At 47.9% G+C, this 13,017-nt stretch overlaps 1 protein-coding gene across 1 annotated transcript; it reads right to left on the bottom strand.

The window, feature by feature from the left end:
• Positions 1-972, bottom strand: LOC146199769 (uncharacterized). The gene has a single exon (XM_084592194.1). The coding sequence runs from the start codon at positions 970-972 to the stop codon at positions 1-3; it is 972 nt and encodes a 323-aa protein (XP_084448320.1).
• Between the last annotated feature and the right edge of the window lie 12,045 nt (positions 973-13,017).

The following is a 13,017-nucleotide window of genomic DNA, read 5'->3' as shown; positions in this document are numbered from 1 at the left end:
TCAGTTTTGCTTCTTAGGTTCAGAGTGAGCCTTCTGGGTCTCCTCCATTAGCGCCAGCTCCTTGTCAGTTCGACGCAGCTCTACCTTGACGAAGCCATCCAGAAGGTCCTCGTACACGATGGGTTCCTTGACGTCTGTTGGCTTCATTGTGTCCCATGACAACTCTACAGCGCCGCGATCTGATGGTGCGCACACCTCCCAATGGCGGCCCACTTGTCGGAAGTGTGTCGCCATCTCGATGCGCTTGAAGGGACCAAGGTGGGCCTCTTCGACCACGTTTCCGATCTCAGAGTAGGTATAATCTTCAGTCATACGCGAGAGCTGGAGGAAGTTGGGGTCGCTCAGCGAGCAGGGTACCTGGCCGATGTGCGCCTTAAGGAGCCGTATCCTCTCGGCCGATCCCGGCAAGCCCACGTGCACCCACCGCTCGAAAAGAGGCTCCAGGTCCCCACGGAGGAGCCAGGGTTTCTTCGCGGACGCCACCACGGCAAGTTCTTTGTTCTCTGTCGACACGGCTTGCCTCAGGTAGTCTGGCAGGACTCGCCGAAACCGCTGCGCATACTCCATTTCCCCTGGAGCCAGCGTGTCCCCGTAAATAGTGTCCAGCAGGTAGAAGAACACCATCTTCACTTTTCCTTTCTCTTTAGCCGCGGTGAAGAGGGACTGCAGTTCCTTGTGGCAGTCGCGTCCAATGGAGCGGCCCAGGAACTGCTTCATCCGAACGTAGTGTACCTCCCAGTGAGGGTTGTCTTTGGCCACCAGTTTGGCTAGGTAGATGAAGGCCGAACCCGACGCTCCGTACAGGAGCATAGTGCGACCCTCGCGCGGATAGCCGCGTGCAAAGCTCATGAGCTGCCTCTCGGCAGACAGACAGCCTTCCAGGCGCAGCGTCTCTTCGGCTGAGCTACAGCTCGCGGGCGAGCCGGATGAGCCCGAGGCTTTGGCCTCGTTCAGCAGGATGACGGATTCCATGGATTGGCACACGCTGAGCCGGCGGCGCGTGCCCGCCAGCGCAGGCGGCCGTGGGGGCGGCTTGGGGGGCGTTGCGTCGGTACTAGTAGGGAACGTTCGTGGCCACTGCCGCCCAGGTGCTATGCCTACTTCTTTGTCGTCGACAGGCGTTCCAATAGAGAGCGCGCGATTCGCAAGGAAACGACGATGATGATGGTGACCACAGCTGCGCCCTTTGTCATTGTGTCATAAACGGTAGGTATAATGATAATTTGGCTTTTCCGTCCAGATTTCAGGAGATCAAACGTCTTGCGAGTGTACCCGTGCAACGGACGTGAAAGGCATGGTGTGCTGAGCCGAGGCTCAGTTAAATTCAGCTTGAACACACTTCTCAAGGTACTGCGTATAGACCAACACCGTGTTTACAAACAAAGGGGGCGCTCGCGGCGCCGCAGCCCACTGGGGGTGAAAAGTAGGGTTAGCGCCCATAGGAATGCATGGAACCGAAACATTTCAACGCAGTTTTCTAATTTCATGGGACACCTGTGATGTATTTATTCGGTGCAGAGTAACCGTGAACATCCGAGAACATATCGTGAAAGTTTGAAATCTCATCACCGAGGCGAAGTGTTTTTAAAACATCGCGAAACGTACAGGGGTGCGAGTTGGGAGGGCGACCCATAGAAACACATGTAAACACAACTTACCGCAACATTTTCTCGTTTCGCAGGGCACCAGAATTGCGGTAGCCGGTCGTTAAACATTGACCAACGCTTTTGAAAAAGTATGCTGCGTCATTGCGGAGGTGGTGTACTTTTAAAACGCCCCGAATAATCTATGTTGTGAGTCCGGACACCCCAAAAATGCTCATGTAGCGAATCACGCAGTTTGGTTTACAGTCTGACATGCTGCCGCAGGGGCTAAATTAGTTTGATAATACTGACGCTCAAGTGATAAGTCCTAGACAGAATTACATTTAAAAAGCAGTTGTCAAACGCCATATGACAATACGGACAGAACGAGATTCGCGCATTGTAGCAGACGACAGCGCAGCTGGCGATACCCACCGCGGCCGCCTCCAGCTCCGGAGCATCGGCTAGCGACAGCGCCGGTGGTGCATGGTCGTTTGGAACTGTTCGCGGTCAGTTTATCGTGCAGTGAACGGTCCCGCAAGTCGTAGGACTTGCAGTACTTGCAAGGGAATTTAGTGTGCCATGCAACATGATGTCAGGGCGTGGTACAAGGCATTCACCAAAAAATGAGGCGGGTTCAACGCTGCTGAAACGAGAAAAATGTTGTGGTAAGTTGTGTTTGCATATGTTTCTATGTGTCGCCCTCCCAACTCGCACCCACTAACGTTTCGGGGCGTTTTAAAATTACTTTTCCTCCGTAATGAGATTTCATACTTTCACGATCTGTTCTAGAATGTTTATGGTTGCTCCGTACCGGATAAAACATCATAGGTGTCCTGTGAAATTAGAAAGCTGCTTTGAAATATTTCGGTTCCATGTATTTCTATGGGAGCTAAGCCTACTTTTCACCCCCAGTCGGCCCAGCCTGGCGACAGAAGCGCCACCGCATCGCGCTTACGTCACAGATCGGTGTTGGTCTATAAGTCGTGAGTTTTGCGCAAGAAAAAGCCGAATCTCCGCAGCATCATCTTATCCTAAAAAATCTCAAATATATATTTCGAAACAAGGAAACTTACTCAGAGTGGATTTAGGCGGATTCGAGGTATCCACAAAAAGGTCTCGCTGAGTCACTCGTCAAGTATTCCAAATTTTACGGTGTGCCAAAGGATGTGGCGGCCACTAAAGACCTTCTGACGTCAGTTAAAATTTCAAATCACGGTCCGCACGACCCCAGTGTGGCCCGAGAAGCACGGTAAAGACTGTGGTGTACTTATAGACCAACACCAATCTGTGACGTAGGCCCGATGCGGTGGCGCTTCTCTCGCCAGGCTGGGCCGACTGGGGGTGAAAAGCAGGGTTAGCGCCCATAGGAATACATGAAAGCGAAATATTTTAACGCAGTTTTCTCATATCACAGGGCACATATGATATCGATATTCGGCACAGAGAAACCATGAACATCCCAGAACAGATCGCGAAAGTATGAAATCTCATTACCGAGGCGAAGCATTTTTAAATACCGTGAAACGTATGGGGGTGCGAGTTGGGAGGGCGACCCTTAAAAACACATGTAAACACAGCTTATTGCACATTGTTTTCTTGTTTTGTAGAGCACCAAAAGTGTAGGACAGTCGTTAAACGTTGGCCAGCGCTTTGAAGAAATGTGACAAAGTATGCTGCGTCATTGCGGAGGCAGTCTACTTTTAAAACCCCTGGTTGTATAGATTCTGAGTTATATATGCATTGCGGTAGCGCGGCTAAAACATATACGGGAGTCCCAGCTAACTTGAACCGAAGGTTAGAAAATAATATATTTGAGGTAGGTCAGTGAAACCAGTTTCATACAACTGCCAGCCTCCTTGTGCACTACGGGCTTTTTTGTTTTGCAATTACCTAATTGGCTAATTATGTCATATTTTTCTAATTTATTAAATATCGACTTTAGAACAAAAATGTGAATGGGAAAGTTGGAGAGCGCCTTCAGAAACCCCAATTGCAGTAATGGCGATAATGAAAGCATCACGTATATCTTTTTTCCCGGGCTCAGAAGAAAGCCTGCAAAATACAAATAAAACCACGTGACTAGCCCATTCGCGCGCCACTATTGTGGTGCTCTATTGTAGCGCTGTTCATCCTACTATAGAGGTTTTACAAAAGTTAGCGCCATCTAGTGAAAGAAACAGAGACTGTGCGCGGCGGCCATGTTTTGCTCAGTCCGCCCGCGCCTCCCATCGAGTACGCTGTCAACGTGCGCCTTCGTAGAACCCGTGCATGCACCGAAAGGTGCATTGGAATGCTCACAAGCGATTGTTTCATTTTTTAACATCACAGCAGTCGCTCTTAGCTCCAAGCTCTATTCGGAATGATGCCAGCATGTTGTTGCGTGCCCTTCTGCAGCCAGCGCACCGTCATAGACGCGCACGGAATCAAGGTATACGCGTGCATGCGACCGTTCGTTTGCAGTCCTAATCGGCTTTACAAGAGTCACTTGCATCATGTAAAGCATTACTGCACGTCCCTCTGACTGGGAGCTAGCTCACAGAATGTGCTATCACCTAAAACAGCAAGGTTAATTGTTTTTCGCGCTATGGAGCCTTGTGAACTTGAAGGATAAACTTATGCTGCAATGGAGGACACGGGAGAAGGAGCAATGCATGTGTAACGAATGCTATTGGGCAAATACGTTCTTAAACATTTTATTCTCAGGTTACATTTACCATTGTGTATTTGATTTAAGACACGGGCATGATTACCGAAACTACTTTTTGCAGTCGTACGAAATGGTAGTGCTTGGTGCAGAGAGCAATACGGTTGTCTAGTGCGCCCGAGGTGCGTGTTTCACGCGGCAAAAGCAAGCGGCTGCCAAACCCGCGGCGTCTAGAAAAGCAGAAAAAGATGACATTCCACTAGTGTGTTGTAACATGCTCACGTACAGCCCGTTTCGACCGGTCCACGTCCAGAGCGTGCAGCTCGGGTTTTATACGTGCCAGCGCGGCCGATAAAATAACGAAGCGTGCGCTTCACTTTTGTGTTTTTGCGAGTCACCCGATGGTTCGCTAATTCACAGCTACCTGAAATTCACTGAAATTTTTAAATATGTCGATTTCTTGTTTATTCCTTCTGTCAGAAAGCAAACATTTGAAGCCGTAATCTTATATGAAAGCGCTGACATTGGAAGCTTCGAGGAACTCGGGGGAGGAAGAACTCGGCTGAAACGAAAAGAAATTTGAAAAGTCAACTCACATTACTGCGAAGTGTTTGTGCTTTGTACAACTGGCTGTGTTCATAAAATCAGATTCATATTATATCATATCGTTATAGAAAAATTAAGGGGTCACTTAAGTTCCGCCGTTAAAGGTATAACGCGATAGTGCCTCTCTCTCATACACACGCACGCAAGATGTTTTTTTCTTCGCGTGTTATATTTTAGCTCTTTTATTTAGTCATTTATTTATTTTATTTACCAAATACTGCAGGCCCTAACTGGGCCCTAGCAGGAAGGGCCAAAAGAATACAATGCAGTGAAATATGAATTCATCAAAAGTAACATACTACACACAAGTGTAGTATGTTATATGTTGTTATGCATGTTATATTTTTATGCTATGTATGTTATGTTATATTTCTATCATTTATTTATTTATTTATTTTTACTTTATTTGACGTTTTGTATTTTTATACACCAATACGCATGCGTCAGCAACAACCGGCTTTCCATTCTAAGCAATTTGACACTTTTGAACACATTCTTCAATTATTTCAATTAATCAATTACACATTCTAAATTTTCTTCCTTAGCATCACCAAGCACTGGTTTTTCATTCTGACACCTTTAAACCCTTACTTTCCAATTTTTCTTTTTTTTTTTCGTTTCTTTATTTCATCAATTGATCAATTAATTACAAATATTTTATTAACTCGTCATCGCCTATCGCACACCAATCAATATTCAATCACTGGAAGCACAAATTACCATGGCACTTTTTTTTTTTTACGCAGCCCCCAATTATTTCCGAGACCAATGCCAACTACTGCGTCGACGGCATGGGAAGGAAAGTGCTAAGCGCCAGTCCAACTTACGTCAAATTACGCATGATCCTTTTATCATAAAATAAAATGCATCCTCGCTCATTTCACCAACCAAGTATTTTCCAGTGGGATGAGCGACGGTGATTGCGCAAACCAAGCAAACAAACTCGTAATGATCTCTCATAGGCATTTAAGTAAACAGCAAAGGCGCACAGACAAAAAAATCCACATTACAGAACTCTGGATACTGTACCTGGATAGGGATGACGCTGCGGATTGCCGAGGGGGGGGGGGGGGGGGCATGCACGACTCGTAGAACAATTTTTAAATGCGCTCGGCAGCGCAGCCGGTGGGCCCCGCCACGTCTCGGCTGTCAAAATACGCTTCTAGGTGTCTCTATACCCCAGTCACACGGTCATTTTCAAAGGCGATTGAGTCGATAGCCTTTGAGATTTTCAATCCCGATCGAACTCGATGGAGTTGCGCCGCTGCTACACGGCAAAACTCGAAGGCTTTTGAAATAGTTCTGGTGTTTGGCGCCAAACATTTGTGGCGCCCCTATCATTGCTTTCGGTTTTGCTTAAAGAACTAAAATTTCTCTATAAATGCAAAGTAAAATATAACTGTTGCCTTGTTTAGTAACTGCAGGTGTTTAGTTATTATTCAAGGACAATTTTGTTTCCTTTTACGCGTTGACGTTCATACCTTCATACGGCTGTGCTTTTCATTACGTTTGCTTTTCTCGGCGACACAGGTTACAGTGATAGCACATAAATAATGCGCCTTAAAAAAGAGCGATGCTATTTTAAAATTATTAAGAACATTATATTTCACCACGAAAATTAAAGATATAAAATAATAACGCTTGTTTATGTTTTTGTATCGTAAACGGGCTGTGCACGTGTGTGCGTGACTCTCCTCGGGTCAACGCTAGCAACCATGCGGACGTTCGAGGGCCTTCGAGATCTCGATAGAGTTCTGAGCTGCTCCGCTGACTCGATAGACTATCGACTCAATGATAATTGAAAACGCCCGTGTGGCACCTTTCGAATGCCTTGGAGTTGATAGGCAGTCGGTTCGAGGGCCTTCGAAATGCCCGTGTGACAGCGGTATAACAGAAACCGCCGGGGACCGAACAAACGTCCAAGCACAGCACACTAGGTTAAAACGTGAAAAGCGCGAACAGAACGGCAAGCGCTGACGGACGGACACGAAGGGATGGAGCGAACAAAATATGGCGGCCAGCGCGGGATCAGGGTGCCGCTCACTGTTGCCAGACGTACTTTTATAAACCCTTTATTGCACTATTGTACTATACTATTGTAGCGCTGTTCGTCCGCTTCCGAGAAGCTCTTCCCGTAGTCCGACACTGCTGCAGTGCACACTACATTCCGTTGCAAATACTGCAAGTTTAACGACTTACGGGACTCTTCATAGCACGATAAACTGGCCGCGCACACTTGCTGACGACCATGCAACACCGGCGCCGTCCTAGCAGACGCTCCGGAGATGGAGGCGGCCGCGGTGGGTATCGTCAGCTACGCTGTCGTCAGCTGCAATGCGCGACTCTCGTTCGGTCCATATTGTCGTATGAAGTTTGACAACTGCTTTTTAAATTTAACTCTGTTTAGGATGTGTCACTTTAGCGACAGTATTATCAAGCTAATTTTCCCCATGCGGCAGCATATCAGACTGTAAACAAAACTGCGCGTTCGGTACATGACCGTTTTGAGAGTGTACGGATTCACAATATAGGTTACACGGAGAGTTATAAAAGTAGTCTGCTTCCGCAATGAGGCAGCGTTCTTTGTCACACACTTGTTCAAAGCGATGGCCAACGTGTACCGACCGGCCACCACTTCTGGTACACTGCGAAACGAGAAAAATGTTGCGGCAAGTTGTATTTAAACGCGTTTCTATGGGTCGCCCTCCCAACTCGCACCCCCATATGTTTCGCGGCGTTTTAAAAATACTTCACATCAGTAATGAGATTTCATACTTTTACGATCTGTTCTAGGATGTTCACGGATACTCTGTACTAAATAACAAAATCAAAGGTATCCTGTGAAATGAGAAAACTGCGTTGAAATGTTTCGGTTCTATGTATTCCTATGGGCGCTAACCCTACTTCTCACCCCCAGTCAGCTGCGGCGCCGCTTTGTTTGTAAACACAGTGTTGGCCTATATATTATTTCCCAACAACGCCTGAAAATGAACGTTGCTTCAGCTTGCCATGCAGCTCCCGTAGGCCACACTATGCTTTGGCCCTAGACATACTTGCTAGTCTGCTGTATCCTTCCTATGACTAGGGGTGTCCGCGCTCCTGAGTCCTAATACGTGCTGCGATGGTGCTGTGCGCAGTCGAACACGGTCGGCTATATCGTTGGGGACGCATTGATTGGTACAATGATTTCCCTGCAGACTCACTAAGAAGGATGGGGTGGGGTACACTCCCATGGTTAAGACACCCGCGTAATCTCTAACGAAAGTTTTGTAGCGAGAGCTATATTGGCCACAGCCTCCCCATTTCGCCGTGCCTGCAATCGATTTCAAGAATTAGATCTAGAAGACAAAGAGCCCGAAGAGATGTGGACTGATGTTCGTGATATAATACAAGAAGTTGCTACTAAGGTAGTTCCAAAGCAAAAGAAATGCAAGAAAGCAAACTGGTTATCTGAAGAGGCTTTGAAAATAGCTGAGGAAACGAGGATGGCAAAAGTTATGGGGGAAAGAGAAAGATACAAGGTTCTCAATGCGGATTTTCAGAAAATAGCAAGCAGAGATTAGAATGCCTTCCTGAACGTACAGTGCCAAGCAGTTGAGGACAACAGCCAATTAAGGAACACAAGAGCTCTGTATAAGACAATCAAAGATATCAGATAATCAAAGATATCAAAGGAAGCTTCTGTGCTAAGCTGGGCATGATAAAGGACAAACGAGGCAAGGACCTCACTGAAGCCTCAGAGATAAAGAAGAGGTGGCAGGAATACACAGATGAACTGTACAAGAAGCACCCGAATGTGCAAACCCAATATAAGACGGTTGTGATTACTGATCTCGAGTCGGGCATCCTGAAGAGTGAAGTTGAATGGGCCTTAGCCAGCCTTGCTAAGAAGAAAGCCAGCGGAAGTGATGGCATTCCAGCTGAGTTGCTTCAAAACCTCAACCATGACGCTGTTAACATTCTGCATACATTATGTCAGAAGATTTGGACAACCCTGCAGTGGCCACAGGATTGGAGGAGGTCAGTTTACATCCCCATTCCAAAGAAAGGCAGTGCCAAAGATTGTTCCAACTACCGCACGATCGCGCTTATTTCGCATGCTAGCAAGGTGATGCTGAAAGTCCTGCAAGGTAGGCTGCAGCAGTATGTGGATCGGGAGCTTCCGGACGTGCAAGCTGGGTTTCGCAAGGGCAGAGGAACTAGAGACCAAATTGCCAACTTCCACTGGATCATGGAAAAAGCAAGAGAGTTCCAGAAACCCACCTATTTCTGCTTTATTGATTATGCGAAAGCGTTTGACTGCGTAGATCACAGCAGATTGTGGCAAGCTCTCCAAGAGATGGGAGTTCCAATTCACCTCATCTGTCTCCTCAGGAAGCTGTATGAAGGACAAGAGGCCACAGTCAGAACTGGGCATGGTCTTACCGATTGGTTTTCGATTGAGAAAGGAGTGAGGCAAGGCTGCATACAGTCGCCCTGCCTATTTAACCTACATGCAGAGTGCATCATGAGGAAGGCCGGTCTGGACGAGTCTTCAGCTGGAGTGAAGATTGCTGGAAAACATATCAACAACCTTAGATATGCGGACGATACCACTTTAATGGCAGAAAGTGAAGTGGAACTCAAGAGACTTCTGATGCGCGTACAAGAAGAGAGTGAGAAGTTTGGGCTTAAAATGAACATTAAAAAGACAAAGATCATGGCGTCTTGCCCTATCAAGTCCTGGAGCATCAATGGACAAGAAGTGGAAGCTGTGACAGATTTTCTCTTCTTGGGCTTCAAGATTACCTCGGAAGGAGACTGCAGCCATGAAATTAGGAGACGCCTGCTTCTGGGAAAGAGAGCAATGGTTAGCCTTGACCGCCTAGTAAAGAGCAGAGACATTAGTCTGCCAACCAAGAACTCGTGCTATGGTATTTCCAGTTGTGATGTATGGATGCGAGAGTTGGACTGTGAAAAAGGCTGACCGCCGAAGAATTGACGCGTTTGAATTGTGGTGCTGGCGAAGACTCTTGAGAGTTCCTTGGATTGCCAGAAGATCAGATCAGTCGATATTGTCGACCATAAACCCGGACTGCTCATTGGAGGGTTAAATTCTAAAGTTAAAGCTCAGCTACTTTGGTCATCTGATGAGAAGAGAGGAGTCGCTGGAGAAAGATTTGATGTTGGGAAAGGTTGACGGTCGCCGGAGAAGGGGTAGGCAGCGAACGCGATGGTTAGATGGCATCCTCGAGGCACTGCAGATGAAGTTATGTGATGTTAGGAAGATAGTGAGAGACCGGAAAGCGTGGCGTGAAATGGTCCATACTGTCACGAAGAGTCGGACACGACTGAACGACTGAACTGAACTGTCATAGAAGAAGTAGAGGCGAACGACAACAGCCAGTTGCTAGGACAGAAGGTTCGTTCGAACGTTGTGATGGCGGTGTGCCCCGGAGTTCAACGTAGAAATGCTGTCATACCACTAGAAGTCTCCTACACCCGAATGAAAATGGCCAACGACGAGAGGCAAGGGGTGTTCATGCTTGAAGTGATTCCGCTACGGCATAAATAAAGCTGAAACCATAAAGTAGACTGCTATGTGCAAAAGCCGTCTTTGCTTTCAAACTGAGCCTAAGAGAAGCCATGAGAATTGCTCTTGCGTAACTCCAGGTTTAACCACAAGCTAAACCACAGCTAATTGTTTTTACACACTACGGGAAATTTCGTTTGATAGCATTGGAAGAGGTGCATGTGCACGGACGGACACATCGTCCGTAGTCAGCTTGTATTCGAAGAAACTATGAATTCCACACGAAAGAAAGTAAAGAGAATACGACGGCCGCCCTGGCTTCAACGTGAAAGGGCCAGGGAAGCTTCACAAGCGTTTCGCAAGACGATTTAGTTGTTAATATTCTGGGCGCGAAAGTTGCCTGTGTTTGCACATATTGAACCAATTCTTGTGTGTAGTGGCCGTAATATCGTATCTACATTTGTGAAATGTAGATCGTCGTCTCTAATGCCAGATTTCGATATATACCTCCCGCTGGCGAGTACAGTGTTGAACATAAATTGTAATTCCTGGTGTGCGTTCGACTGTGTGCTGTGTCGATCTGTTATACTATAGGATGTATTGACTGAGGTCACGCTACCAGAAGGCGCAAACATTGTCACTACTTGTGCGCCATGTAGGTAGGCGTCGCGGGCATTGACGCGCTCTGACTTGGACAGTATCAAGATCGCTTTCAGGTGCCCGCCGTATATTAGAAGTGACCCGTAAGGCTTTCCCGTGTTGTTAGATGCTTCTACATCGCCCTGTTCATTGTGGAGCCCTTTGTACGCATGGGGTCTGCAGAGGTACTTTCTTCTCCAGGACTTAACACTGCCTGTTCGGTGTTGCAGTTAGGCATTCACCCGTACCGCAGCCCTAAGCAAAAGTGACCGGGGCCGTATATTGCATTGAAAACGACTTGCAGCTCTTCATATCCATTAACTGCCAACTACTACTGACGCAGGATACATCTTGAAGAGATGGCGCGGTATAAATAGCCCCAATTGCAAATTTCGCACGTCCAAAACGACCGGACATTTCCAGTGGCAATAGTCGGCAAACTGCCGAATATTTGACAGGCGCTCTTTCGGTAGTAAATCGAAGCATCTGAGCTGCTTGAATTGAGCGACAGTACGGTCGAATACTCAGCGAGAATATATTTCGCAAATTCAGTTCCGGCAATATAGAGCTGTTGAAATGCACATAACCTAGAACCTGGGTTTGCAACAACGTGATGGGCAGCGATAAACCTATATACAGTTGTAACACATCACTTGCAAGTGGACAGAGGTAACAGTTCGTGCTAGCTAAGCGAGTAGACATATCGAAAATTACTAACCCCTAAAAACGGCGGGCCGGCCTTCGACGCCCTAGTGTACGTGCGCCGCCTGGCTTCGGTCTCTTGCGAAAAATAAAACGTTTTCATAGGTATCTGCCGCCAAACCTAAGCCGAACACTACACAAGGTAGGACCCGATGTCAGTGAATTCAACGCGAGGCTGCGGTCTTGCAGTACGCCGCACGCCACGGCGAAGTTTCCGCGGTCGTGCAAGCGAACGTTTACACAGTCGAACCGTATATCGGGTTCGTTGCTTTTCTTGTTCAGCGCAGTCTTCGAGCGTATCCACTCACTCGCACTGCTCAGTAAAAATTATGTACACCGCACTGCACTATTCTCTAAGTGGCATCACGCATCGAGGTTGACTTTGCCGGTAGGGTCCTCCTTTCTTCGGATGGCTCTGTGCTACAAACTGCGTCTGCGGCTGCAGCCTGCACTGCGCCCAACTTGTACGCTGACCGTCTGTGGTGCATCGTGCACTACTCGTCATCCACAACTGTCTGAGTGGCTGGCTATCATCTAGCCGCGGTCATCCTTGTTGATTGTCCTCACCTTAATAACTTCGCTATTCTCTACGATTCACGCGTGGCGCTCACACAGCTTCAACACCCGGACCGTGCCGCCCCCTTAGTAAAGCGTCTTCTGCTCCTCAGCCGTGTTCCTAATCTCCACCCCACGGTATCAGCCCCAGGGCTCCTGGCAACCGTTCTCCGCCCTCCCGGACATTTTGTTGGTACCACCGCCGTTACGGCTCTTGCGCACGCCAATGCCGCCAGCCCTGCTCCTTCGCGGCAAACGGTCCGGCCGAACACTTGAAGACGACCGGTGTTCTTGGCCCCGATCCAGTCACCTCTTCCATGTCACTGACCGTATGACGAAAGTCGGCTACCTCATCGGCATTGGTGCCGAGATCTGTGTTCTTTCGTCTACATTGGCTGAGCAACGCTGTACTTCAGACTTTCCACCTCTGATCGCCGTCAACGGATCGACCATACGGACAGAAGTCGGTGACTCTTAGCATCGAACTCCGCCGTACCTTTCGTTTGGTATGTCATCGCGGACGTGCACTCCGTAATCATCGGCGCCGACTTCCTATGACACTACAGGCTCCTAGCGGACATGCGGTAAAATCGCATACTGGATTCTGAAACGAGCTATAGTCGTCCAAGGTGTCTCTTGCCGTGATCCACCACTCCAGCTCCTCAGGCGCACAGCACAGTTCCCGACCTTTGGTCCAACGTACTTGCAGAGTTTCCGCACGTTTTCTGACCCCCGTCCCTTCAAGCACCAGTCGCGCACAGCGTTGCTCATCA

This window comes from Amblyomma maculatum, chromosome 2, assembly GCF_055883805.1.
Source record: "Amblyomma maculatum isolate TAMU_Amacu chromosome 2, ASM5588380v1, whole genome shotgun sequence".
Lineage (NCBI taxonomy): Eukaryota > Metazoa > Arthropoda > Arachnida > Ixodida > Ixodidae > Amblyomma > Amblyomma maculatum.
This window is presented reverse-complemented; position numbering and strand designations above follow the sequence as displayed.

Bases quoted from the DNA above. Each gene is read 5' to 3' on its own strand.
- LOC146199769 (XM_084592194.1), bottom strand. From the start codon at position 972: ATGGAATCCGTCATCCTGCTGAACGAGGCCAAAGCCTCGGGCTCATCC.